The sequence below is a fragment of the Manacus vitellinus genome, unplaced genomic scaffold (genome assembly GCF_001715985.3).
Source record: "Manacus vitellinus isolate BGI_N305 unplaced genomic scaffold, ASM171598v3 scaffold_76_pilon, whole genome shotgun sequence".
NCBI classification, from domain to species: Eukaryota; Metazoa; Chordata; class Aves; order Passeriformes; family Pipridae; genus Manacus; species Manacus vitellinus.
In genome coordinates this window covers 843,444-870,904 of record NW_021940796.1, presented here as the reverse complement: position 1 = coordinate 870,904, position 27,461 = coordinate 843,444, and the positions used below count along the sequence as shown (strand labels likewise).

At 47.9% G+C, this 27,461-nt stretch overlaps 2 protein-coding genes across 2 annotated transcripts in view; one reads left to right on the top strand and one right to left on the bottom strand.

Annotated features, from left to right (window-relative positions):
* Positions 1 to 4,726, bottom strand: part of NF1 (neurofibromin 1) — an 89,756-nt gene extending 85,030 nt beyond the window's left edge. The window contains exon 1 of the mRNA XM_029964618.1: positions 4,661 to 4,726. Coding sequence (XP_029820478.1) covers positions 4,661 to 4,726 — 66 coding nt within the window. The remainder of the gene's footprint in view (positions 1 to 4,660) is intronic.
* Positions 4,727 to 4,931: 205 nt separating this feature from the next.
* Positions 4,932 to 14,424, top strand: WSB1 (WD repeat and SOCS box containing 1). The gene is made up of 9 exons (XM_029964617.1): positions 4,932 to 4,998; positions 5,253 to 5,496; positions 6,436 to 6,704; positions 7,584 to 7,715; positions 8,114 to 8,214; positions 10,318 to 10,490; positions 11,103 to 11,216; positions 11,960 to 12,067; positions 12,540 to 14,424. Exons 1-9 carry the CDS (start codon positions 4,932 to 4,934, stop codon positions 12,697 to 12,699), a joined length of 1,368 nt encoding a protein of 455 aa, XP_029820477.1. The 3' UTR covers positions 12,700 to 14,424.
* The last annotated feature ends 13,037 nt before the right edge of the window (positions 14,425 to 27,461 follow it).

The window sequence follows — 27,461 nt, the reverse complement described above, 5'->3', positions numbered from 1 at the left end:
AGCCAGATGTGATGCTGGGGTGGAGAGGAAGGTGAGGCAGGAGGTGAATTACAGCAGGCAGGGCTCTGGTGCTCTGTACCCAGGGCTGTTTAGGAACAGACAGAAGGAAACAAAGCCTGTGGCGTGGGGCAGTCAAACAGCTCAGTGGGCTCTGTGCTGCTGAAGCTCCTTTACACCAGCCTCACCCTCCCACGGGGCAAACACGGCAGCACATCCTCAGTGTAACACAGAGGGGAGTTCCTGAGTTCTCCCCTCACCTATTTCCAGCATTTTTACAGCCCAAGATGGGGCTAGGTAGGATCTTTAGAAATTCTCTTGTCCAACCTCCGCCTTCAAAGAACCTCCATTTCTCAGATTCTTCACCTTCTCTGTAGCCCTCTGCACATGTTCCCTGTGGCAACAGGCCTGCATACAAGCCACCCAAATATTTTGAAGCTCAGTTCCACGCCGGCTCAGGCCCATCTCTGATCTGTGAGCAAACACTCTTTATCTATAAACAACCTGCTCTTTCCCAACTCCCCGCAGCAGGAATGCAGCCCTGGCTGTTTCCAGGCAGAAGCTGCCACACACAGCCCGTAATTCCCCGACATGTCGCCTTCCTCTGTTCTGATCATTTCATTGATCTGCTCTACAGAATGCAGGGAGCCTGTCTCAGTCATTGTTCCTGTTAAACTCAACTTGCTTTTCTATAAATTGAATTTATAGATGATTTATTGGCATTTACAATGACACCCTCTGTGCCATTGGTTTTCCCTCTGTTCACACAATCCTTTGGTATATTTTGAACCCTGCTTATAATGACAGACTTAGGGTCTTGCACCTTTGTAAATATTCAGATGTACTTACAGAGTAGAGTGAGGGAACTGAAGCCAAAGGAACACAGACCAGCTCAGTACCAATTTTCACTGCCCAGTGGAAAAGGAAGTCCCTTCCCATTGCAGGGAACAGCCGAGGTGCTGGAGCATCCTGGCACAGGGCCTGGACACCCTCCCTGGCAGCTGAGCTCAGAGGAAACACAGGCTGGAGAGGAACACACAAACCCAGTAAGTATTAGAAAGGATGTTTTAAAGAAGAAGTGAAGTAGCTGTGTGGATATTGGAGGTTATGCTGGCATACATTGGGGTGTGGGTACAGTGAGCTCAAGGGAGCCTGACCTGCTTCCTCTGTAACACAGGGAACCTTCCCTACTGCCCTTGCTTAGGACAGCTCGAAGCTCTGAGTGTGACCTTCAGCCATCTGAGATAAGGCCTCTTGTACCCTCAGTGGGTAAATTTAGCACAGATGTTTCTGGAAGCAGCTCCTTTACAAGGCATCCATGGCTGGCTTATAGAGAAGGAATGGTTTGAACCTAAAAGGAATAACCTCAAACTTCTCTCTCCCTTATTCCAGTGCAGCTACTCATCATGGAAGCTCTCAATTCCCCACACACACTGAGCCATCTGCTCTATTTATTATACCCAAAGACATGCTCCAAGAATTATAAAATCCCAACGAGACCAAAAGAATGCGGAGACAAAATTCCATAGTCTCTCTGATATTCCATCTGCAGCTTTTCCACAGCACACTCTTTTAGCAGACCTTTACAGATTAACCCCTGAGGTACCAGATGTACATCAATTTATGACCATCTAAAAATTTTCACAAGAAACAACGGTGAATAAGTTGCAGAGCAACAGGGAAAAGGGGAGAGAGAAATGGCAGCTCAGAATTCCAGCAAGGGAGGGAACCTCAGCTCCTGGTGCATGAGGTGCCCATGGGAAGATCAGACAGTTCTGCTCCTGGCTGCTCCAGGATGACCCTGAGAAAGTGGCCTCATCCCCCTGCTCCTCCTCCCAAGAGCTGTTTGTCTTGTCTATTTGACTGCAAACCCCAGGGTCACCATCCCACACTGGGCAGCTGAAACGGGGCCGAGACTGCCTGGAGCGACCCCACAAACAACACCACCAACGAAATGAGGCAGCAGCTGAAACAGGGCCATCCCTGCAGCACCTCAGGGCAAGGGGGAACTGCAGCAAGGGGGGCAGAGACACTGAGGGGCAAAGACTGCTCAGGGTCTTGAAAGCACGTTTACAGCCTGTGAAATGGCAAAGCCCACTGCGCAAGGCCCCGCTCCTCTAACAGCTCCTTGCAGGGCTGGGGTGTTGCTTTATTTGTATGTCAGGGTTTTCTAACCCTTCACCCTGGGGGCCTGTCACTTGGACCTCCTCAGAATCATGGAATAACAGAATATCCTAAGCTGGAAGGGACCCACAAGGGTCACTGAAGTCCAACTCCTGACAGCACTTCTCTAGTTTCTCTGCTGCTCATCATTCTCCTCACTGCAATCCCTTTTCCTCTTCAACCTCTTTGCCCTCTCTTTCTTTCTTCCATTCTTGTTTTTCTTTTCACCTTCTCTTTTGCCTCCACAAACTCAGGCTGAACTTTCTCCATCTCAAGAAGGTTCTCAAAACAAACAGGAGCTTGTGAATTATTAACAGTGTAGACTAAAAATAGCATAATTTTTAGTGACAGCCAGACCTCCGAGATGCAGGTACTATTGCACAGATCACCTACCTTGGACTTGGTGTGACTGGCCCTAACTGTTCCTACTTTGTCAGGAGTGCTTTATAGAATGACAGCTGTGAGGAGGAGGAACATAACTTGTGGGCCTTAGAAAGCCCCAGGGGCTTTTCTAGTCCTTTTCTGTGTTTTACACTCACTGTGCTGATCAGACTCCTGGAGGTTTGTCTGCACAACCCACACCAGGACAGCAAACAGAACCCGACAGACTCGGTTGGATCCCAGTGTTGTAAAAAGGCTGGAAATCCTCACTGTTTGAAGGTGTGTGAAATTAGATTAAAATATATTCCTCTGTATAAAAAGTAGACTAAATGACCTAATCACTTCTTCCAGCCTTAAATCTACTGTGCTAATGTGCAGAATGCACACTGGGGAAGAAACACCAACTGTTGGGGCAATACTTACAGGAACACAGAGACATAAAGAAATAATAAATTGCAAAATACTTTTCTTTTAAAAAAAAGCAAGGAAGGCAGCAAGCTTGTAACACCCCTGCAAAGCTCTGGTTCTCTGGCTGTAACAGCCCCAAGGTCAGCAAACAGAATTCAGCCTTGTGCTGGCTCTGTGGGAGGGTCAGACCCTCAGGAGAAACCTCTGTGAGCCCCCTCAGCCAGGGGCTGGCCTGGCTCAAACACTCCCAGCTCAGAAGCAACTCCCAACAGCATTTCACAATATTCACTGGCTACAAATCTGCCTTGTGCCAAGAGATGAGGCGCTCAGAGCTGCTCAGGGCTCTTCCCTCTGCGGGCAGAGGAGGATGGATAGAGCAGGAACAGGGTTATGCTGTGTCAAACTAATGCTACGATGGGCTAAGGGAGTTTATACAAACCCCTGTTAATCCGTGCTAGTGTTTGAATCACCAAAAATATTCCAGACTTCTTCCTGCTCCTTTCTTTGACATTGTGTCACTACCCGGGTTAAAAAAAGCTTCACTAGCCTTGCTCAGCCAGGGGTGATTCCTGGCTGTTGCTGAATAGCTCATCCCGATGGCTATTGCAGCATCTGCCAGCGAGGCCACTGCTTTGGAATGAAATCACAATCATTATCTGCAGTTAATTATCCTGCTGGGTGCTTCTCTGAAGTCCAGGACAGAGCAAGGAAGGGTCACTTTTTCTAGAAGAGGGGCAGAACTTAGATATGCAAAAGGAATAAAAAAGGAAGGAGAAAGCAGAGGACAGAGATGTTAATACAGATCACTCAGAGACCGAGGTGGCCTCAGCATCTCTTTCTCCAAGTTGTTTGTGGACAACATTAACAGCAAATTCAAAATTTTATCATAAACAAGCTCTTGCTGGATGTAGATGCTGAACTATAAAGAAATATCAAAGGGTAGGAGAGTCCTGAGACTCTTCCAGCCCCTGGTTAGGGCAGATGAAATTAAGTGCTCACATCTCTGTCCTACACACATTCCACAACGCAGTGTTTGCATATTTTTTGGTTTACGTGTCACCCTGCAGTCCCGTGGTCAAACAGACATCAGGGATGTCACAACCTGCCTTAAAAGATAGTGTAGACAATCTCTCTCTGTGCTAGGAACATTCTCTGCTGCTGGTCTGGCATTTAGGCAATATAAGAACACTTCTTATCCCATTTGAGGAGTCGGTAGCCTCTGAACACAACCCCATCAGTACATCCCCACTACAGCAGCTAGAAACCACCTTTTGATTGCAATATGGGGGGTGTGTTCACTGTGGTTCTTTGCTGTACTCTGAACCTCCACGTTTTGGGGGAGCCAGGTCACTACAGATTTAGTCCCTTGTGTCGTTTAAATGTGACTCCTCTGTTGGCGCGGGCGGGGCTGGGGCTGTACTGCGGGTGCCGCTGCCGCGGACAGGAGGGACTGGTTCGGCGGCCGTCCCGGGGCTGCTGCGGCGGTCACACGGAACCGGGGACAGCGCACGCCGAGGCCGGCACCAGGAAGAGGGACAGGCCGGGCGGGCAGAGCCGGTCAGCACGGGCAGATCCGGCAATCAGAACCGGCGGGCAGAGCCCTGCCCGCAGCCCCACCCGCCCGGCGGAGCGTCCCGCCCGGCGGGGGGGGGGCCCGGGGCGGGGGGCCCCCCCCCCCGCCCCCCCCCGCCCGGCCCCGCCGCCTCCCCGCCCGCATCTTCGCCGCCGCCAGCCGCCTGTCCGGCCGCAGCGCCGCCGCCCCGCAGGCGCCCTCCATGCCAAGCTTCCCCCGAATTCAACGCAGAAGCTCATCGTGAGCGGCGGGGTGCGGGGCAGCGCGGCCCGCCCGGCTCGGCGGGCTCACACGGCGCTGCCCCCGGGGACGGGCGTATCCGGCACATGGACCTTTTCCCGGCCCGCGCGGGGATGCGCGGGCCGTCGGGGCCGACTCGGGGTGCGTACGATGGTCCGGTGCCGTACCGATGGTCCGGGTGCGGTACCGATTGGTCCGAGTGCTACCGATGTCCGGATGTGCGGTACCGATTCCGGGTGCGTGGCCGCTTATCCCGGGATGCGGTGCCGATGATCCCGAGGTGCGCTAGCGATGATCCCGGGATGCGGCGCCGATGATCCCGGCGTGCGGCATCACCCGCAGCACAAGCAGGCGTCCAACGCCCCGTGTTTCTCCCCGGTGACTCGATGGCTTTGGCAGCCCGGGCTCAGCCCTGGGGGTAGATCGGTTCCTCAGTGACATAAGACCCGGCTCTCGATGACTTTAAATGGCGTGAAACAAGCGGGCTGAGGCACTGCCTGGTTCCCGTGTCGCCGCTGTAACGCGCTGCCTTTTTCTCAACCGCCTTTCCCCTTTGTTCCCCCAGCACGGTCCCGCACGGTAGGAGAGCTCCTCGCCCCCACGGCTCCCTTCGACAAGAAGTGTGGGCGGGAGAACTGGACGGTCGCGTTCGCTCCCGATGGCTCGTACCTGGCGTGGTCGCAGGGACACCGCATAGTGAAGCTGGTCCCCTGGGCACAGTGCCTCAGTAACTTGTAAGGCAAACCTCTGTGGCTTCTAATGCACCTGAAAAACGGAACAATTTAAAAACAGGACATGGGTTTCAATGGATTAAAATGCATAGACTGGCTTTTTAGGCTTTGGCACCTTGGGGAAAAGCTACTTCCTTAAAGTAACAGCTGTTATTTCATCTCTTCCTCTGTGGCCAGCAAGAGCATCAACTATTGCAGCCTCACAAAGTCTGTGGAGGAGGGATTTATTAGTAGTTTCAGATGCCCTAAAGTAAGAGGAAGTTTGAATGAAAAGGGAAGTTATAGACCTGGGCAGATCTGGCCCTTTAAATTTCCCATCACAAAGCTGTTTGGTTTTACCTTTTAGGAATTTACTTAAAGGCAGACCTCTTTCCTTATCATCTGTGTTAGAATGCAGGTAAAGCTTAAAAACACAAGTTTACTGGCACTTGCAGGTTGCATTTCAGTGAAGTTGGTAACCAGCCACTACAGTTCTGTAGCTGGTTACATTTTCCTGACCCTTTTCCACCCACCTTCTTGGGGTGGTTAATATTTTCCATGTCCTGACCTCAGTATCTCTTCCCAGGTTTTAACACACACAAGGGAATTGCAGGGAACTTGCTCATTTAGCAGAAAGTCTTAGAAATTTTTGTGACTCATTTTTCTATAAATGCTTTAAACCTGTTAGCTTTCACAGTGGGTTAAGTTAATATCTTGCTCTCGACAGAGATAAAAATGAGTACAAAATATTACTATTATATTATGTAGGAAGATTTCCAGGTGCTGGTAATTTTTCACACTTATAAGAAAAAAACTGCATTTATAATTTTAAAGTAAAAATGCCCCATTATGGGTCTCAGAGATGTACATTATGACAGCTCAGAGGTTTCATTACATCTTTAAGAAATGTTTGCTGTTCAGGATAACTTCTGCTGTATTTCTGTATTTTCTGTGTGTTCACAGTTTGCTGCACGGCACAAAGAATGGTGCAAACCCTGCCAGCAGCAGGCTCCCGAGGCAGAACAGTGAGAGTGGGCAGAAGAACAAGCCCTGTGAGCACATCCTGGACTGCGGGGACATCGTGTGGAGCTTGGCCTTCGGCTCCTCGGTGCCGGAGAAGCGGAGCCGCTGCGTCAACATCGAGTGGCACCGCTTCAAGTTCGGGCAGGACCAGCTGCTCCTGGCCACGGGCCTCAGCAACGGCCGCATCAAGATCTGGGATGTCTACACAGGTGGGTGTGCAGTCAGGACAGCCTGAGCTGCAAGGGACACACGAGGATCATGGAGTCCAGCTCCTGGCCAGGCACAGAACACCCAGACAATCCCACCGTGTCCCAGAGAGCATTTTCCAAGCACTCCTCGTCACACTGAAGTGCCAGCACACACTTGGTGTAACGCCATTAGTCCACAGAAGGAATTGGTTACAGAATTGTACTTGGGAACTGAAACTTGAGTACAAGTTAAATAATCTAAAAAAAGCATGAGCTCCTGCAACCAAAAGTAATCAAAACCTGCCAGAGGAACAAGAGATGCGGGTCATGCTTTGAGATGTGAGTGGTGGAAGATGCAAAATGGTTAAATGTGTGCATACATACATTGGTTGGTTACTCTAAAATCTTCCTAGTTTTACCATACTTTCGAAGGAAACTTTCAAAGCATGAAGTTGCTGCTTTATGGTGATGAGGACCTTTTACTTTTCTAAAAAGTTAATAATCGTTCAACTCAAAAAGACTGCATCTGAACGTAGGGACTCTCAGCTTCGCTGGCAGCACAGCTGCTAAGCTGGAGGGAACTCCTCAGCTTTAAAAAAATTCATGACTATTGAGTAATTTGCTGTTATCTTGTAAACTGAAGCTTAGAACTGGAATGTCTGTCAAGAGCCAAGTCTTGCCTTATTTCTGAGGTTCTAGTGTACAGATCTTCTGGCTTTTCAGGGAGTTGCCTCTTGATCCAGGGGAGTGAAGGGACTCACATGCTGCTCACCGTAGGGAGCATTTCTGCAATGAAAATTGTCTTCATGTGCTGTAATTTTGTATTCAGTGTTTGTATCCATAAAGCATTTGATCTGAGGAAAAGTACAGTCCATGTTAAATTGTGTTCTCATGTAACAGGAAAACTCCTCCTGAACCTGATGGACCACACGGAAGTTGTCAGAGATTTAACCTTTGCCCCTGATGGCAGCCTGATTTTAGTGTCTGCATCCAGAGACAAAACCCTGCGGGTGTGGGACCTGAAAGATGATGGTTCGTGCTCAGAGTTTATCTGCTCTAAAACCCGGGAGAAATATCTGTGTACTTGCCTCTTTTATTGCTGTAAACTCAGTTTGGTCAGGATTGCTTAAATAATGAGTGTAGCTCTGTTAGTCACCCACTCTACACTCTCTTGGAATTCTTTATCTGGGTGTACCCTGAAGGGAGAATGGGGACTGGGCTAAGTTAAGAGTGCATGAAGTGACTTTCTGAACAGGGACATGGGATTTAGAGGCTGCACCACAGGATTTTTGTTTCTGTGTACAATGACTCTGCAAGATGTTTGGAAAAACAGTACAAAATTTTACAAAGGAATAACTAATTTGGAAAAGCTTTTCAATCCGAATTTTGTAATATTAAACCAATTCTTACAGCAGCGTCTTTCTTTTCAGGAAATATGATGAAGGTGTTGAGAGGCCACCAGAACTGGGTGTATGGCTGTGCATTCTCACCAGACTCCTCCATCCTCTGCTCTGTTGGAGCTAGTAAGGCAGTATGTGTCAGAGTTTCTTGTTCCTTAAATCTCCTGAATTGTGTGCATAATCATTTGAAATCTAAATAACATTAAGCTTGTGCTCGGTGTCATGAACTTCTAATGTTTGATGATGATGTAAAAGTGCATGAAATTAGACTGGCAAATGGTGCACTGAGACCCTGATTTGTGAATGAAACTTGCACTGCTTTTAGTAGAAGAGGCTGTAAGTGTTCTTTGAGAAATAGGTCTGCACATCTGCATGGGGTCATGGCATAGACCAAAGACAGCTAGAGCTGCCAGTGTTAAAAGATACTTAGATTAATGCATAAAACTATTTTGATTTGATTTGATGCTTTCTATTTCCTGCTCAATAAGGACTTTTCAAAGTCTGAGCCAGTCAGGGTATCTCCTGCTGAACAAAAGTGTTTCTCCCTGTTTTCCCATACCAATGGCACAAGAGTTAGAAGGAGGAGCAGCACACTAGTTTTGTTTCCATCCCATCCCAATGCCCTGCCAGAGAACTGAAAGCAGTGCAGCTGTGCCATGAGCTACTCTTGGCACCCAAGAATTAGGGCAAACAAGAAAGGGGGATTCCTGGTTCCAGGGACTCTGTAGGTAGATCAGTGGAGTGAAAAGCCCAACCCACTTGTCCGGATGAGCTCTCATATGTGTTCCATCCCTCGAGTTCCCAGTGCAGATCTGCTGGAGAACAGCTGAGCTCTGGGGTTTGGCTCTGTAGCTGGAGCAGAGGGGGGGTGGGCATTGCTGTCTGTAGGCTGTGTGTTTTCCATAAGCTTCTTGCTTTCCCTGTCACAGGTGGTGGCAGCAATATTGGTGTGATTGAGTTAAGCTGCCCCTCTGGGAGCACAGTGCTGTTAGAGAGGGGCATGCCCATGCCTGGCCGCCAGCCCGGGCCGGTACCGTAGGACGAAGTAACCTTGCCCTCGGCTGCAAGGGGTCCTGTACGTACGCAGGTGCTGGTCCATGTCCACTGTCTGCTTGCTTGCTTGCTTTCCTTTTTTTTTTTTTTGATAATTTTCACAGCAGTGAAACACACTGACTCCTCAAACCTAGTTCCCAGTGTTGTGGAATGTTGGGGGCTCCTCGGAAAAATCGGTCAAACCATGACACGTTTATGACCGACTGTAAAACGGTTCAGTTTTAGGAAGTGTGGGAGGCACTAAGGCTGTGCTTGCTTTGGTCAAACGTAAATTTATCCAAGATGTCAGAATTTAATCTGTGTGGTAAAACTGTTGGGGGGAGGGGGAAATCAGGGTCCCTGAAATGAGCTCTTAGAGGGACATAACAGCTTTTGTTAAAGACTTACATTCCTATAAAATCACGCTGCAGTACATGGATAGTTCCTATTAAGTAATTCTGCACAGTCTCTATTCTGATTATATATAATGTACAACTGCATGTAAAATCCCAGAATACTGTAATATTTTATCAATTCTTATAATACACTGTGCAATTAGCTGGGTAAATTGTAATATTAATGTTGTTTGTTGCTGTTGATTTAAAATGCCTAAATTCTTTCTAATAATGTGGTTAGACTTCCCTGTTGTTTTGCCAAAGACATAATTTTTGGCTGTGAAAATTCTTTTTGCTTGCAGTATCTGTTTCTCTTCCTAGGCTGACGTTGGTGATCCAAGCAATTGTAAACAAGTGATCTTAAAGGGATGCCACTGGAGTAACAATATGTTAACCTTACATTTTCTGTCTGTATATTTCTTAAAATTTTGGTAGTTACTGAAAAGAGGGGACTGTAGAGTTTAACCCTATTTATTTCTGCATATTTTAATAAAATAGTTTTGTAATACATGAATTTCAGTAAGCTACATGGTTAAATTGTGTTGCCTTTATCTTATATTTTGGCTTATTTTGATAATAACATTTAACAAACTTGAGTTAGAACTTGCATGTCTGCTTTAATTATTTTTTAAAAAAACCCCTTGATTTTAATCTGAGTATGACACTGAGCATATTTCTTAATTGTAGTAATTCATAATACCTGATTTTAATATAATCCTAAATAAGATTAGTTATACTTAAAAAAACAAATTAAATGCTGCGTTGCCTCTCTGAGCAGAGCTATAACATCAGCTTATTTAATTGCAGGTTTTCCTCTGGGATATGGATAAATACTCCATGTTACGGAAACTTGAAGGACATCACAATGATGTTGTAGCTTGTGAGTTCTCTCCTGATGGAGCATTACTGGCTACTGCATCTTATGATACTCGAGTCTATGTCTGGGATCCACATATTGGAGTTATTCTCATGGAATTTGGGTGAGTGAAGCAGTCAAACCTGGAAACTTTCTCCCAGAGTGTAGATGAAAATCAATGGGTTTCTGTATGTAATTGATGATTGGACTTGGGAAAGAGCAGGGGCTGATGGAAACCCTGAAGTGGCAGAGACTGGAGGTTGTTCTTCCATCTGAGAGAGAATTTACAGCACTGGTACTTCCAGAGTACTAACTCAGGCACCTTCAACAAAGCTGAGTGTTGAGAGCTGTGACAGACACAGAGTTCAGTCTCCACTCCTGAATTCGCAGTTCAGTAGTTTAGTAGCTACATGTTCCACCCATTTCTCTCCCTGCTGTGGCTGAGGGGACCCTGCCCTGTGTCTCTGCTCCCACAGAGCTCCCACCCCCCAGCTGTGTCTCTGTCCCCAGCTGTGTCTCTGTCCCCAGCTGTGTCTCTGTCCCCAACTGTGTCTCCGTTCTGTCCCCAGCTGTGTCTCTCTGTCCCCAGGCACCTGTTCCCTGCTCCCACCCATCCAGCTGTGTCTCTCTGTCCCCAGGCACCTGTTCCCTGCTCCCACCCATCCAGCTGTGTCTCTCTGTCCCCAGGCACCTGTTCCCTGCTCCCACCCATCCAGCTGTGTCTCTCTGTCCCCAGGCACCTGTTCCCTGCTCCCACGCCGATCTTCGCGGGCGGTGCCAACGACCGCTGGGTGCGCTCGGTGTCCTTCAGCCCCGACGGGCTGCACGTGGCCAGCCTGGCCGACGACAAGTGAGTGTGGGGAGGGCTCTGTCAGACCCCACGGGCTCTGCACTCTGAACACTGGCAGGGCTGGGCTGCTTTCACTGAGAACTGACTTCTGGTGCTCTCGGTAAAAGCAGACGAGTTGTCTGGTGTGTGGCAACACTGATTTTGAGTGTAGAAGTCCTTAGTTGGGTACAGAGTAGATGATCTGAACAACTTAAGTGTGTAACAGCTGAAAACAACTAAGAGGGATTGTAAATGGAGTTGTTAATGCAGACAAGTCTTGTGGACAGAAGTAAATTCCAAAGCAAAGGGAAAAGTGTCCTGTGATTTGGATTCAGCTCTGTGACCATCATGAGTGGTATCCTGAAGGACTGTGTTTTAAGGATGTGAGCTGCTTTCTCAACATGACAGCGAGGGTATTCAACTATCTTCAGGAGGGTTTATTTTTTTAATTGACAAGCATTGTTGGGAATTCCTAGCGTATGTGACACTTGAGAAATTGTCTAAATCTGTAGTTCAGGTATTGCTTTCTGTTACTGAAGGCAGTCTTTTTTTTAATTGAAAAAGTACAGAGCAAGGTATTTATCAGGAAAGAAGAAATCAGAGCATTTCAGGCCAGACCTGAAACACTGTGTATGCCTATTAAAATATTCATAAAAATTCCCTGAGCTGTGCTTCAGACTAGTTTCTTGTGCAGCATCAGAGATAATATCAAACAGAATTAAATACCTACTCCAGTAACTTCCTACCTTGTCCCTCCCTCTCAGAATGGTGAGGTTCTGGAGAATTGATGAAGAATACCCTGTACAAGTTGCACCTCTGAACAACGGGCTCTGCTGTACTTTCTCTACTGATGGCAGTGTTCTCGCTGCAGGGCAAGTATAGACTTTGGTTTCCTTTCTGAAATAATAAGATAACACAAAAGGTTGAAAACAGTGGCTAAGTGTTCTAAAGCTCTTCAGTCGTGACTTGCACCTCGGTGCTTCTGACTGGTACTATTTTTTTAGGCATGCCTGGAATAGCAGTAAAATCAATAAGCTGATAAACTCCTTTCTTATCTTTGAAAATAAATACGAGAGAGACCCAAAACATGTGGGCTGGAAGAAGCCATCAGATAGCCAGGGGCAGGAACTGCTGGGAGATCTGTGCAGGCCTGTTGCATAGACAAGTTGCTTATTGTGCTGCTGTAGCTTAAAATAAGAGCTGGCATTTGGTGTAAATGGGAGTGGAACAGCTGGAACGGAGTAACAGCAAGTCCCCTACCTAGAAATGCGTGTGAGGGCGGTGGGTGCTGGGTGAGCTCATTCTCAGGAGTAATGGCTGGGGGGTTGTGCTGTGTTTGTGCAGGACCCAGGATGGCAGCCTGCACTTCTGGGCCTCACCCCGGGCGGTGCCCAGCCTGCAGCACCTGTGCCGCATGGCCATCCGCAGGGTCATGCCCGCCCGCCACGTCAGCAACCTGCCCATCCCACCCAAGGTGCTGCAGTTCCTTTGCTACCAGATCTGATATTTGGAAAAGAAGAAAAAAACTCCAATTCCAGCTGGCAGGTGGCCCAGCTGCTGAAACTGGCTACAAACACTTCACAGAATCCTCAAACTGTACAGCCTTTAAGCTTAAAACTCTACAGGTTTTCAAGAGCTATTTAAAGTGATAACCTAAATACTATTTTATCAAAATGCCTGACAGGTAATTTTTTTTACTATTTATAGAAAACACAGTAGAAGTATTCCTGGTGTTCTCAATTTTCTAAAATATAACTGTGAAAACATGTACATATATAGACATAAGCTGCTACATGTTATCATTGTACCTTTAAAAATTGCTTCTCTGATGTTTCATGTGTCTCATGTATATATTGCTTTGGTAGAGCCATGATGCATCTGTGCTGTAAGTGGAAGGAAAACTGTTATTCTGGGATATTGAGGTAGGAAAATACTGACTTACAGAGCAGTTAAGGTTCCTTTTGTACATTGGTTGGGGTTCAGGAAGCTGAGCCCCAGGTCAGACTTTGTGCTAGTTTCTTTGTGAGGAGGTACAGCTTGGCTTTGTAGAGCAGTGTGTGTGTGCTGGTTTAAAAAGAAACCTGTGGGAGAAATGAACCCAGCTCAAGAAGGATTACAAGTCAGAGTCACAATTTACTAGAAAGATTACAATAAATAAAATGGTTTTAACCCACAAAGACAGGTGTGTAACCCAGTACCCTGGGACAAGAACAGAATGGTGTTTGATGGCCCCTGTGCTGAGCACCACAGGGCCCCCTGGGAGCAAAGTAAAAGGAAACCTGTTGGTCAGATGATGGTCACAGTCCTGTTGGAGTAAGGATCACAGTCCTGCTGAGAGTGGCAGCTGCAGTCCTGTTGGAGTTCTGGTCCTCCTCTGCATCCGAGGAGTGGTGCCAGAAGTCCCAAAACCCAAAGTCTGTACATGCTCAGGTTCAGGTGGGAATGCCCAGTGCCTCCCCCACCCAGGGAAGTTCACAATGGGGGATTTAACTCTGTCAGTCAGGGCATGGTTTTGGCCTCTTTGATGGTCTGGGTGTTGCAGCTGCCTGTTATGCCAGTCCAGTATGTCCCAGTAGCAGAGCTGACCCCTCAGGCTGGGTCTGGAGGGGGGCTGTCACAGCTGGTTGTTGGTGTGAAGACAAAGAAACACTCCCCTGCCTCACAGGGTTTCTTTAACACCCAGCTTGTACCTGGGCAGCTGCTGCAAACAATGCATTTATTACCAGTCCCTCAGAAATGACAGAGAGGGGGTAGAATACACAGTTTTGGTTATACCCACAGAGTGATAAACTGGTCCCAGCCCCCACAACTAGGACAGTGGCCAAGGGAAGGAGGTCAGGGAGGGCTGGGGAGTATCTGATGTAACCCAGGACTGTGCCTGTGTCAGCTGAAGGCCTTATGCTCCAGAGCAGCAAACCAGGTGAAATTTCAGTATTGGGCAGTGTTAAAGAACTATTTCCTTACATTTCTGAAAATCTGACTACTGTATTATTGCCTGATACTGTGTCTGTAGTGAGAGACGTTTACAGACTCAGTCTATTATCCTTTAACCCTGTAATATCTCTTTGGGGGTGATTATTGGTTAATGGCCAAAGATAAGCAAAATATTTGGTTTTGCCTTCTGTTATTTATCTGTACCTGCAGATATAAAGAATGTATGCATTGCATAAAATGCCTGATGATATATATTTTTGTTGAATTTTTTTATTAAAAACTTGTATAAAAGTTTTCTGATATCGCATCTGGTGACTGATTTATCAACACTGCCTGCAAGGAGGAGAGGGGAAACAGAGAGAGGACTGGTGAGAACAGTTACTCATGAATTTACTGTCTCTGGTCAGTGGCAAAAGCTCTCCAGAGCTGCAGGGAAGCTTCCTAATTCATAACCACCTGCTGCTTCTAATGCATTCCCTGGGATCAGCTGGAGCACTGTGTGCTCTGTCCTGCACTGTGTGCTGGGGACTTTGTCCCATCAGAGACCCCAAAGTAAAAATCAAGTGGTTATAAATATTGTACATCAGCCCTGCTTCCACCCCTCACCAGCTCCAAATGCTGTTTCCCAGCTACTCCAAAGGAAACCCTCCAGTCTGAGGCTGCTTCTCCCAGCTCTGCCTGCAGCAGTCCCTCTGTTTGTTCTAACCTTTCTCCCAGGACACAAATGATAGTTTTAGACTAAGTACACAAGCTTACCTCATTAGTGAGGCTATTTATAATAATGTAAAATGTTTACAAGCCTCTTCCTGCCACAGTGGGACACCACGAGGGGAGGCTCACACTGCCTGATCTGCCACATCCCCCAGGAGTTCCCAGTTCTGCCCAGGGTTTGTACCTGGCCCATCAGCAAGGCCACAGCTCACAGCTCCTCCCGGAGACACAAATACCTTCCCAAATCACACAGTGCTCATGTTCCTCAGAGCACCACAAGACTCTAGGGCAGAGAGACTGCCCAGCCCTCTACAAGCAGCTGTGACCAAGAGGAATTACTGAGAGGAAGGAGCATTTCAGCCAATGTGCTCCTCTCATTTCTAAAGGAAAGCCAATATTCTGCTGCCCTGGAAAAGTCTGTGCTTTGACTGCCTAATCTCTTTCACACAGCACTAAAATTAATAGGTTGGATTCTCCCCTTATGGTGTAAATTCCACAGAGCTAAGCAAGAGCTCCATCCTGAGGCCACCCTGGCTGGCCCTCGGGTGAGGGGAGGGGGAAGGAGGGCTCAGGATGCAGGCACAGCTTGTGAACTGGTGCCCAGTGACCACCCACCCTGGGAGCCAGGGGACAGTTCCCTCTGCCTGAAGCACTGAGTGCAGGGACTGCCTGACACTGCCTGGGAGAGAAGCAAGTCCTAGAGAAAACTGGAGCTTCGGACAGAAGGAAGTTACTTCTCTGGAATGTTCTGAAAGCCCACATTCATATATGGCATTTTAGCTGAATCACAGCTGAATGACACTGCTAAGTATCGTGTGGGGTTTATTGTTTCAATACTAAATGAGGCCTTCCCATTAGAGCAGTTTAGAAATAGGGTGGATGAATCCCGTGACCTTTTCCGCAGATACTACAATATTCTCATAAAGGACAGAGGTTATGTAAGATCCCATGGGAAATCTGCTAAAGGTGTCAGGCAGAAACTGTTTATCCAAGTAATTATTTCAGATTAGAACCACCTGAGTAAGGCAGACGGGGTTTCTGTGGGATTCTGGCTTCTGCACAAGGACAAGTTTGTTTTACAAACACAGCTCCTCACCCAAATCCCGCTGCAATGAGCTGGCTCAGAACAGCCCTAATTATTGATGTACTAGAACCAAAAGAAAGCCAGAGTAAACTTTAGTTGAGTCATGATAACAGTATTAGTTATCAGCAAGGTTATGCCTCGTGTAAGTAGCTAATTCCAGACAGAAGTTCTGGGGCAGATATGATTTATTTCTAACATGAGATTAGAAGCTCCTGAATACTCACTGGTATTCCAGCTGGCTCAGTTCTGTGTTGCAACAAGGAGAAAAATGTTGATTTGTGGGCTCTAATAAGAGTTACTAGACTGGGGTTACCTGGCAGAAATCATGATCCCATCTCTCTCTGAGCTCACTTAGCCTGCACAAACCACACAAACAAAGACAGCTCCAGTTGCTCCATGCACACTAGGAGAGGAACTTTCCTCATTTAATTGGAGAGTGCTGCCCACTTCTTTGGGGGTGTGACACACAACTCCATCTCACAGCTGAGAAGTTCAGGATGATTTTCCACCCGTGCACAAACCAAGGACAGTTCCTGCCTGTGTGGTTCTCTCGTATATGGAAAGAAGAGAATGGAAGCAGAAATGCTTCAAGGAGACCAGATGTGGTCCCACTGCAGCCCTCTGTGTTGTGTATCTGCTTTCCCTGGTGTTTCTGAACCCAACACAGAACAGCCACTCCTTCCTAAGGACAGCCAAGTGCAGGAGAGCAGTGTAACCAAACCACTGAGGTTTGACTGGTGGGTCCTTCTCTGTCACCTCCTGCTTCAAAAGGCAAGCACCTCTTTGGGAAGATTATCTTAGTCAGCTTTCAACATCAATTGTAATAAAAATCTTGTACCAGAATAAATACCAGGATGGAAAAATGAAATTCTATGGAAAAAATCTATCAGTGTACGTTATTAACAGTGTAAATTCACACCTTCCTGAGAACCTGCACAGGAGCCATTAGGGCATTTTGATGACACTATTAATTACTGACCAGCTCCTTGTGGTCCCAGCAGAAGAAACAAGTCCAGAGGAAAGATTTAAAAGAGAAATATTGCTTCATCTTAACTGCATTAGGGGAAAGAAAAAAAAAAAAGATTCCAAGGTCCACTGCAGATAACAGCAGTGAGAAGAGTTTGGGAAGGACTTTGATCCTGATGTGGCATGTCACGAGACTCAGATACGTGTTTGCTGCTGTCCCAGTCCAGGGAGCTGTTCTGGGTTTTGTGAGGTCTTGGCACGTAAGGAAAAGCAGCAGCTGAGAAGCTCCCCCTGCACCTCCCCACAGTTGTGTCACCCAGAACACACCCTCCAAGGCTGTGGCCACCTGGCCTCAAAGGGAGGCTTCTCATGTGCTCAGTGGTTTTACTGACACTGATCCCACAGGTTCCCTTAGTTCTAACATTCAGTGAAGTAGCTGCAACCAGCACATAGGAGAACAAAGCAGAACTAAGGGGGTGGCATGTTTTTTCAGTAGCTGTATAAATCACCCTGCAGTTTGCCATTTCTCTATCTCAGTCCTCTCACAGATGAGGTTGATCTGCTGCCTACAGAACCCTTTCCTGACTCCACTCCAACACATTACAAATAAAAATCTAATTAAACAGAGCCCATCACGTCAGTAATCTGAGCAACAACTGACCAAGCCCTAATGAGGCACATTCATGGTGAAGACTTGCAATAAAGTAAGGGAAATTTGAGATAGATGTATATATACATGGGTTGATGTGGGGGTGAGTGCCTCCATCCATGTGTCTGTGTGTAACTCACACGTGGTGGTGCCCAATGACTGCCAAGGTTTACTCTGGAGCCTGGGAAAAGCTCGGTGCTTACACTGTAACTGGCACGGTGACAGTGTTTCTGGAACAGGGTGACTGTGTGGGCATTGACCTCCCAGGGGAAGGTACAAAGACCCCTTGGCTTCACCAGGTGTATTTACTGTGTCCACTGGCTCATGGGACGTTAGAGAAGCTGTAAGTGGACCGGCCTGCTCACAGCTCTGTGTTTAGTGAAGAGCTGCCAGGACGGCATCTGGCCAAGACAAGTGTTGCAGCTTCTGCTGTGACCATCTTGTGACAAGGGCTGGAACCCCTGAACAGCAGCACAGCCCTGCCCTGGCCAGTCCTGCCCACTGCAGGGGTCACAGTGCCCAGCACAGCCCTGCCCTGGCCAGTCCTGCCCACTGCAGGGGTCACACACAGCAGTGTGGGCAGGAAGGGGCTTGTGCAGCTCAGCCTCATCCTCAGACACTGGGCTTGGGCCAAACCAACCTGCTCCTGCCCACAGTTACTGTCCACGGGCCAGCCCGGGAACTCTTTGGGCAACGGACCCCAAAAGAAATGAATTCCAAATCTCCATCTGTGTGGATGGAGAACTTGTGAAGTCACCCTTTTCCTATGGAGTTCTTTGCCCAAGAAAACCAGGCCAGCAGCAGAGCCCAGACTGCCCTGAACAGGGATCCCTATATATTGGCTGGGAGGATGTTCTGGGCACTGTGGTGTGGAGAGAACAGTTTCCTCTTTTTAGTATCAGTTCTGTCTAGTAATTCACAAGAAATGTGGCTTTGAGGATTTTTCTTAATCTATTTTTTTCTTGAATCTGTAATAGTTTCTTGGCTTCATCAGCAGATATTATTATCTGCTTATTATTCAGAAATAAACCAGTATTTTGACTAACCAATTATCCTAAATCATACTTTAACCAAAACATAAGTCAGTAGCATTTATGGAGAAAGGTAAGGATATTTGGAATATGTATGGGAACCTGTAAATGTTTGAACTATCTTCATCTGTGCACTACAGTAGCAACCAAGCCTTTAATAAAGAAGTCTCTCTAGTCCAAAGAACTCCTAAGTTAAACAGACAAGAAACAAAGCTGTGAACAGAATACATAATCCCTCACTTAGAGGTAAATAAATGAGGCATAGAAAGGGACTCTAAAGAAAACCATGGCCAACCTCAGAATGTGGTTTTCCTCCCTGCTGTGGTCAGACAGCCCCTTTGGCACAGGCCCATCGTGCAGCTCTGAGTAAATATCAAACGTAAATACAGCTCCTTACAGTCAGTTCAGAGGCTTTCCTTCACTCAGCACAGATGTAGTTCTGCTGCTGTCTTGATTTTCTCTGCTCTTTCAAACACTAGTCATGTGATTTCACACCAAGTATCAATGCACTTAATTTCCAGAGCAAAGTGAGCTGAATCCCATCTCAAAGCAAGAGGAGCAAAATTTTGTTATATTTCTAGAGAAATGTTTGAGAACATGATTTCTGATCCCTGCAGCACCTGGAACTACCAAGGCTGGGGAGACAAACCTCTGATTTCTTTTGTTTTCCCAGCTTCAATTTGGAAAGAACCAATGCATGAAACACAAGCAGTGACAGAAAGCCAAATAACTGTAAGTCTTTGATGCTTTCTTTCCCTGAACACATCCCTCTGTCAGCTCTTCAGTCTCTCAGCCCTTCAGAGACTAAAGGTCAGTCGGCCCCATGTGAACTGCTGCCCCGGGAGAGGAAGAGGAAGGAAATGACACATTAGAGCAGCTTTCTAGGCCTGTGCTGATAGCCTCGGTGTGAGTCACCAGTGAGGCAGCCCCTGGGGTGGCTGCAGGCTGGCATCTATCAAAACTTGGTTTCCTCTTCCAGAGCTGCTCACGTGACATCTGCAGCCCTGTTTTCATGGGCCTGTGAACAATCCTGAGGCTCTTTGGTGGGGCTGCACTGCACAGTCCTTTTGCTGGGAAGTGTCAGGAGAGTTCCAGCTAAAGCTGCTTATTTTCATCACTTCTGGGAAAGATCAGTCTGGCTTCCAGCTAAAGGAAGAGTGGAAAACTGCTCTTCCAGCAAGTATTGAGGAATTGCTTTCTGAAATTGTACCGAACACAATGAAGCAAATGTGCTGAGTATTTGGTAACCCTCAATCTATTAACTGAGAAAAAGAATGAATGAGACTACTCAAACTACTTAATCTACTAATAAATGTCCAGACCTATGTAAGACACTGCTCTCCTGTACTCCTTGGCCTTCTTATTGAGGCCCAATCGTGGTCAAAACCATTTTTTTTTAGTTAGAACTTTTGTTTCTGTACTTGTGCTCAGGACTTGCTTGCTGGGCCAGAGAAACCTGGTGTGGCTGCTGGAGGTCAGCTCCTTTAAATAAAAAAGTAATCCAGGTCAATGCGGGATTACAGGGCAAAAATCTCCTCCTGGCTAAGCAGGGTCAGTGTTCTTGGATGGAAAAACTGCCCTGAAGTTTTAGTTTGCAATAAAACACCTGGCTCCTTGCTGGCTGCTCCCCTCCCAGCACTGGGCTTGCCCCAGGGCTATTTGGGGTTGAACTCAGTGGGGACCTCGGTCCAGCTGAAAGGATGTGCTCCACATCCCCGGGATCCAGCAGGCACAGCTCAGGGCCTGCTCAGCCACTGAGCTCAGGAGGAGGTGCAGCCCCAAGTGTTGAGCCCCTACAGAAAATACAGTTTTTTCTTGGGTGCCAAAAGGTCAGCTGAGCACGCAGGAAAATCCAACCCCAGCCAGGAGGCACCAACACTTTCCTTGCTGCTGATCAGAGTCAACAGCGTTTCTGGTCACAGTAGCCAACTTTTGGTGTTGTGGCAAAAAATTAGATCTTGTCTGTGCTCAAAGGAACTGTAAGGGAATTCTCACTGTGTACACAAGGCCAAATCCAGAGTTATGCTGAGGCAGTGACTTCCACAGGGAGCCAAATCCCCTTTTGAAATTGCCTGAGCACACGTACATAAACACCCTGATTTTAGGGTCTCTGTGTTAGGATATTCTGTGATTATAAAGCACCTTTCCCATGTCTTATTTGCTTTTTCCTGTTTATTTTTATCTGCTATGAAATTATTACTAGAAAGAGGAGCCATTTTAATGGTCTCAGTATGCCTGACAGAAGAAGTAGGAATGTTTTGGTCACCACCAACACAGAGCAGGTTACACTGCAGGATCCCTTGGGATGCCACAGGTCCCTGCCCCCCCCCAGAGTGACTGGGGGCTCTGTCCACAGGACAAGTGTCCATTGTGGCTGGTGAATGACACTTCTGCCTGCTACAGACAGACTCCTGACGAGCCCACAGGGCCACGAGCTGCTTACAGCTGGCAGCCAGCCCGAAGGGACTTCAAAGCTCTCAGCTGGGCCCAAGGGGTCCAACATCCTCTTCCTGAGCTCACACAACACCTGGGCCTAAGCAACAGCCACCCCCAGGAGCTACTTTTCCTGAACAGAGATGCTCAGACCTATACATCAGGGGCTCAAGGCAAAGCTGTGCCAAGAACATCAAAGTCGACTTCTACTGGCAACTGAACCTTTGAGGAAAGTAGGATATTGCTATGCAGGACGTTAGCAACAATTTTAGAATAGCTGTGCTCAAAAAAACCCAGCACCTTCAATAACACAAAACAAAGAAGGGAAAGATCTGAAGCCAAAGTTCTCCAACAGAGACTGTGTTACAGCCCAGGACCCAAATCACTAAAACAGCCACCTGAGACAATATATCATCAGAAACACGAGAGTCAGTAACTCAGAGATTGTTACTGTGCAGTTGAGGTGGTCTGAGGTCACTCCTCACATTCACCTCAGCTCCAGGTAGGGGTGGACTAGGTAGGTGGAAGGATAGGTACCATTCCCTTCATTGATCTAAATCACCTGGAATGTATTTCAGTTTGTCCTGCCCACAACACGAGAAATCCTACCCTCTCACAAACGGTGCTGAGGGAAAGTAGATTGGACAAGATTTATGCAGGGAGTCTGTTAAGACTGCTGATTTTTATATATATATATATAAAAATGTATACACACCTCTGCTATTTTATAACAGACCCACATGGATGGACTGTGAAAGCTTTGGGGCAGGAATAATTTTCCTATTCTAGATCTGCCCCTATCTATATTACCTAGTGATTCAAACTGGGGAGGCAGACTCTGGCTGAGGCTCCCAGGACAAACATATGAATAAATGAATGACACGATGAAGAGAAGAATCCTCAGGTTCACAAGTGACAGGTCCAGAGGAGATGCAAAAGGCATGACTCAGCAGGGCTCGATGTGAGGAGAGCAGCTTGCATTTGCCCTCACTGTAAGCATTCCTTGTGCATGAAAGAGTCCTTGGACACAAGGGGCAAGAGGCCGGGGAGCAGAAGGGAGCTGACTCTCAGCATGTTTATGCTGCTGTTATTCCAGAGACTGCAACAGCACTGCTCTTGATTTATGTACATCGAAAGAAAGCAGGTCCTTTGTCTATCCTGCACGCGGCTCAGCTAAAGAACAGGGGATCTCTACGTTGTATTTTGCAGAATTCAGAGAGGGAGGTAGAAAATCCCCAGAACACAGGGAGCAGAAAGCTGTCCGTCCCCTCTCAGCCCAGCCCCGTGTGCGCACAGACACACACACAGACTCTCCGTGCCGGCACGACTCCCCTCTCGCAGGGCTCGGACCCCCGGAGCACCAGTGCAGTTCCTCTCTGCAAACAGCTGTCTCCGGCAAGATTACAGATTTTCATTTCCTGCCACGCTCGGCAGCTCCCGCGGGAGCCCCCGGGCCCGCGATCCGCCCCGGATCGCCCTCCCGCGATCGCCCCCCCCGGCCCCGCTGCCCAGCGATACGCGGCGATTTTCCCGCCTGCCCGTCTCCGTTCCCTGCCCGCTCTCGGCCCTCCCTCGTCCGGCCCCGCGGCTGCAGAGGGCCACCAGAGCGCCAGAAAGGTCCCGCTGCAGCCGGGGAGGAGGGGACAAGGGACAGCCCAGCCGGGGAGCGAGGGGACAAGGGACAGCCCAGCTCCGGCCGCAGCTTCCAGCGAGGGCTGTGCAGCCTCACCGGGAGCCCCCGAGCCCTGTCACGGGGATACCCCGAGTATTATCCTGGGATACCCCCAGTGCTGTCCCGGGGATACCCCCAGCCCTGTCCCGGGGATACCCCAGTGCTGTTATGAAACGCTGCTGCAGCCTCAGGACCATCTGGCATCGCTGCTCCCGTGGTACCAGAGCCTGTGCCCCTGTGCCGGGAGGAGAGCAGGGATTTACAGCCCCGAGGGACTGCGTTCATCTGGGTAGTGGCTGCACGCCAAAAGCAGCAGCAATAAGCACATTGGCCCAACCAGCTCAGTTTCGTACTTAAGTCATTTCCCGGACTGGGAGAAAATGCGGAATTGCACAATGTTCCTCGGTAGCTGTTTTCTCCCTCTTGCATCACCTCAAGGCACAGGGGTGTCACCAAAAGTGACATAAAATGCTGAGTTTGAGGTGTGACCGTATTCTTTAGGTTCTGGTAAATTCAGTGTGTCTGTGTCCTTCTCTGGCTCACGGGGAGATGCTCTGCATGCAGGACAGGGAGAATGGAGTAAAAACCACGCCTTGGTTCAGGCAGAAAGAGCATTAGTTTAGAGACAAGTCAACTGAGAGTCCTTGCAAGATTTCATGAGACAGGATAAAGACCACAGGGAGGAGGAAATAAGCACTGCTCTAACATCAGTGCTCCGGGTTTGCAGCCTCCATGGTGAGCTGGCAGCTGTGCTGCAGCTCCTCTCACAGCACAGAAGTGTTCATACACCTTTATCCCAGCGTCTTCAAACAGCCCCATTCTGTGGGAAAATTGTTGAACATTTTACTGCAAATTCCAAGTGGGAAACAGGTAAGATCTCAGCCCTGCACATCCCAAGCATATCAATATTTCATATTTTTCACCTGCATTCAGCAGACAAGATCCTTCATTCCCAGTGAAAGAAAAAGGCTGCATTTTCCGTATGACCTCATCACTTACTCCCTTTGTGACATCACTGCAAACCAGTTATCTAAGTAACTCGGTAAGTCCCTCAGGGATGGCTTGTTGGAGGTTGTTTTTCCACTTCTAAATCAGTAAGAGCCTCATTGTTGCTACAGATAAGCAGCCATTTGGGGTTATTTGAGTGCAAACTGCAGATAAGATGACTGTCTCCTAGAGGCTCACTTTGTCTCTTTTTGCCAGTGGCTTCTTGTTTCTCCTCTCTGTGTGAAAGTTCTCAGAGGTTGTTCTGTGTGTGGGAAAGTACAGCGATCACAACTGCTTTCCACGAGTGGTTGTGGAATCTGTTCTGCCCTTGGGACTCCCACCCTGAATTTGCAAGTCTCTCTTCTATGTGTGAGCTGGCACAACTCCCCCTCTCCACTAACTGGACTTTTCCCAGCACTCCTGCAGAGAAGGCTGAAGGCTGGGCAGATTCTTAACTGGCTAAAGCTTCTCTGCCAAAGATGTCTGGGAACCAGGATCCTCCTGTGAGGAAAATGGGTCCAACTCTAACAGCCCTGGGAAGCACCAATTCTGTGAGCTACCCATGGGGAGAGAGCCCTGGACCTTCTGTGTGTGAAGTAAATAGATAGGGAGGCCAGGATTTGGCAAAGATAACAGGGACTCAGTTTCAGTTGTAAGAATGGAACAGTGCTGCAAGATGGAGAGAAAGTTGTGGCCAGTCAGCCAGGATTCACCCAGCAGGTTCTGATTCCCATGATCCAGCCTTGTAGCAGTCACTGTGCTCAGAGTGCCAACAGCCATGATTTCTAGAGCTTAGCACTTATCAGCTGAATCATATCTTCCACAGCTCAGGTCAGGAGGATTTAATGTGTCCAATCACTTGTTTTTTCTCTTTGCCAAATAATTTCAATCACAAAACTGGTATGAAGAGCTGACCTACAAACACTCTTTCTATGTGCAGATCAGCTCTGTTGGAGTTGCAGCATGTTACTCTGCTTTTCACCCAAGTTTTTGCAGCTCTGGAGAACAGCAGGGACCTGTTGTGGCCAGCCAGTACACACCTGGACAGTCCAGGTCAGAGCCTCCTCCTGCATTCCTGTTCTTTGCTATTATGGTCCCAGGTAATAATCAGAAGGGAGTGCCCAGTCATGTGGGGGATGAGCCAGTCCAGCCTATTTCCTGATTTTCAGGGTCAACAATTTCTTATATAAGTCCACACTTTCAGAGCGTTTCCCAGGTGGAACAGCAGCAGTCCACTGTCAGCTCTGCCAGTACCCACAGCTTCAGGCAGACACTTTCCTTCCTGACAGGCTTTGAACATTCACATCTAAAGGCAAGGCTAGGGCTTGCCTACCAGGACCTCCGAAAAGTTCTCCAAATAGGAGGCATCATGATAAATGACTCCTAATTAAATAATCAACTTTCTCCAAAACCTTATGAAAGAGACAGGCAAGTTTTATCAGCCCCAGTTTACAAGATCAGAAGGTTACCTGTGAAATATGCCCAAATCTACATGTAGCTTCCAAGGAGAAGGCAGCCAGGACTGCATTCCTCTCCTAGAGCTGTGCTGTCACCCCCAGAGCACAGAGCCTCCAACCTCAGCCTTTACCAGCAGAGCCTCATTCTCCTGGAAGAGTCCCCCTCTTCCTTCACCTTTCTACATTGCAGAGTTTGCTGCTTTAACACAGGAAGAGGCAGTCCTAGTACCTGAGCTGCACTGGTCTCTGAGGGACCCACCCTCGTGTCCAGGTCACTGCACCACTCACCACCCCTGCCCTGCACCTTGGTGGGGCTCACAGTGAGCATCACGACAGACCAGCCTGACCTCCAGCTACAGACTGTCCCAGTACCCCTCCTGAGTCAGGCAGTTTAATTGAGCATTGAAGATAACCAATTACAGCTGGCTGGTAAGCACTGGAATTGGTAATTCCCACCATTCCTAAGCTTTTGTGCACTCCTCGACAGACACGTGTGCACAGGGCTCCATCCCTGCACAGGGCTCCATCCCTGCCTGTTTTTCCACACACCTTTCCACATGCTGCTTCCTCCCCACCACTGCACCCACCACCAAGGGAACACCTGATATATTGGTGTATCTTCTGTTGCCTGCAAGATTTTGACTTGATTCATCAGGAGATTGGTGTTTCCTGAGAAGTGTGTAAAGAAAATGGACCTTCCAGAAGGGTGGTGTTATGGGAGGCTGAGGTGACAGACTGCCCAGGCAGTGTTCTCCCTCCATCACATGGGTTAGACAGCATTTCTCATCTCTCCAACATTTATAAAAAACCCTGGCTGTCTCAACACATCTATAACAGCTGCTTCATCCTAGAAAACAGATACCTGGGGGGAAAAAAACCCCAAACCTATCAAGTATTTACTATTTCTGCATCTCTTGGTATTCTTACTACTTGTTGAGGTAACTACCTCAATCCACACACCTTTGAAGCACCTATTAAGAAGAAAGGGTTAAATACAATCAACCTGTGCAGCAGGTGTGCATTGATGACTTTGCTCAGTGTTATCCCTCTCCATTATTCACAAGCTCCTACCAGCCTGCTCTCAGCAGGGATGCCTTATGTGGGATTAAAGGAAGTAAGGAAACAAGAACCAAAGTCAGGTTTCCCTGGCAGCACAGTTTATGTGCCTTCCTAATGTGCTGCTTCATCTGTCTCACATAATAGCAATAGCCCCTGCAGAAGAGAAAAATAAATTACACCATAATTAAGCACTTTTAGGCTGCTTTTCTTGTGTCCCCAGTGAGGGAAGGCTGTGTCATTCCAACTGCATCCATTTAGGAGAAACCCCAGGTACACTTAGAGCCTTAGACCCTTGGGAATATTCCATAAGGCAGACAAGTCCCTAACACACCCAGCACACTGCAGTCCATGGGGGGATTTGTCACTTGCTCAAGGTGCAGAAAACCTCTGTGTTCTTTTCTCAGCTCAACTGCTAATGCATAACTTTACTTTTCCTTCCCCTCTGTAAGTCCCAGTTGCTTCTCTGGGAGCAAAGCTACTCTGTTTGGGAATGTTGGATTGTGCTGACTGCAAGAGCCTGGATAACTTGATTGAGGAAACAAGCCAACTCCAAACAAAGTGTTTCTTATGGGAAGAATATTGATGAGAACCTGTCTTTGGTGTCTAATCAGTAATGAGTTCATGCTACAACCTTGGTACTTCCATCATAAGATTATTTTCCCCAATCAGGTAGGGATTTAATTATCACTAATATCTCTACCCTTCTATGACATTTGCCTGGAAGAAATAAATACTTTCTTGGGGAGTCAGACAAGCTGCCTTGCTGTAGCCAGTGTTTTCCTGCAGACAGGCAGCACGGCGTGTGGCACAGAACTCCGTGTGGCACAGAACTCTGGGTGGCACAGAACTCTGGGTGGCACAGAACTCCATGTGGCACAGAACTCCGTGTGGCACAGAACTCTGGGTGGCACAGAACTCCGTGTGGCACAGGACTCTGGGTGGCACAGAACTCTGTGTGGCACAGAACTCTGTGTTCCCCTGCTCTGAGTGCTGGGGCACAGCCCACCTCCCACCCGCCTGCCTCAGCACCCAGGCAGTCTGCTTTGGATGGGAATGTCTGTGGAATGACTAATGGACTCAGAAGCCAATCTGGACTGGTCCCCCTACACATCACTGTAGAAAAAGGAGTGCAGCACGTCTGGCCTGGGTTGAAATGCTTTGACCACATCACAGTAACAACACTTAACAAGGCCAAACGTCTCCTGTCAGAGGCCATTCCCAGCCTTCCCTCACTGCTGCACTGAGCAAGGCAGCCGGTTTGCTTTCCCAGCACAAGCTGACCT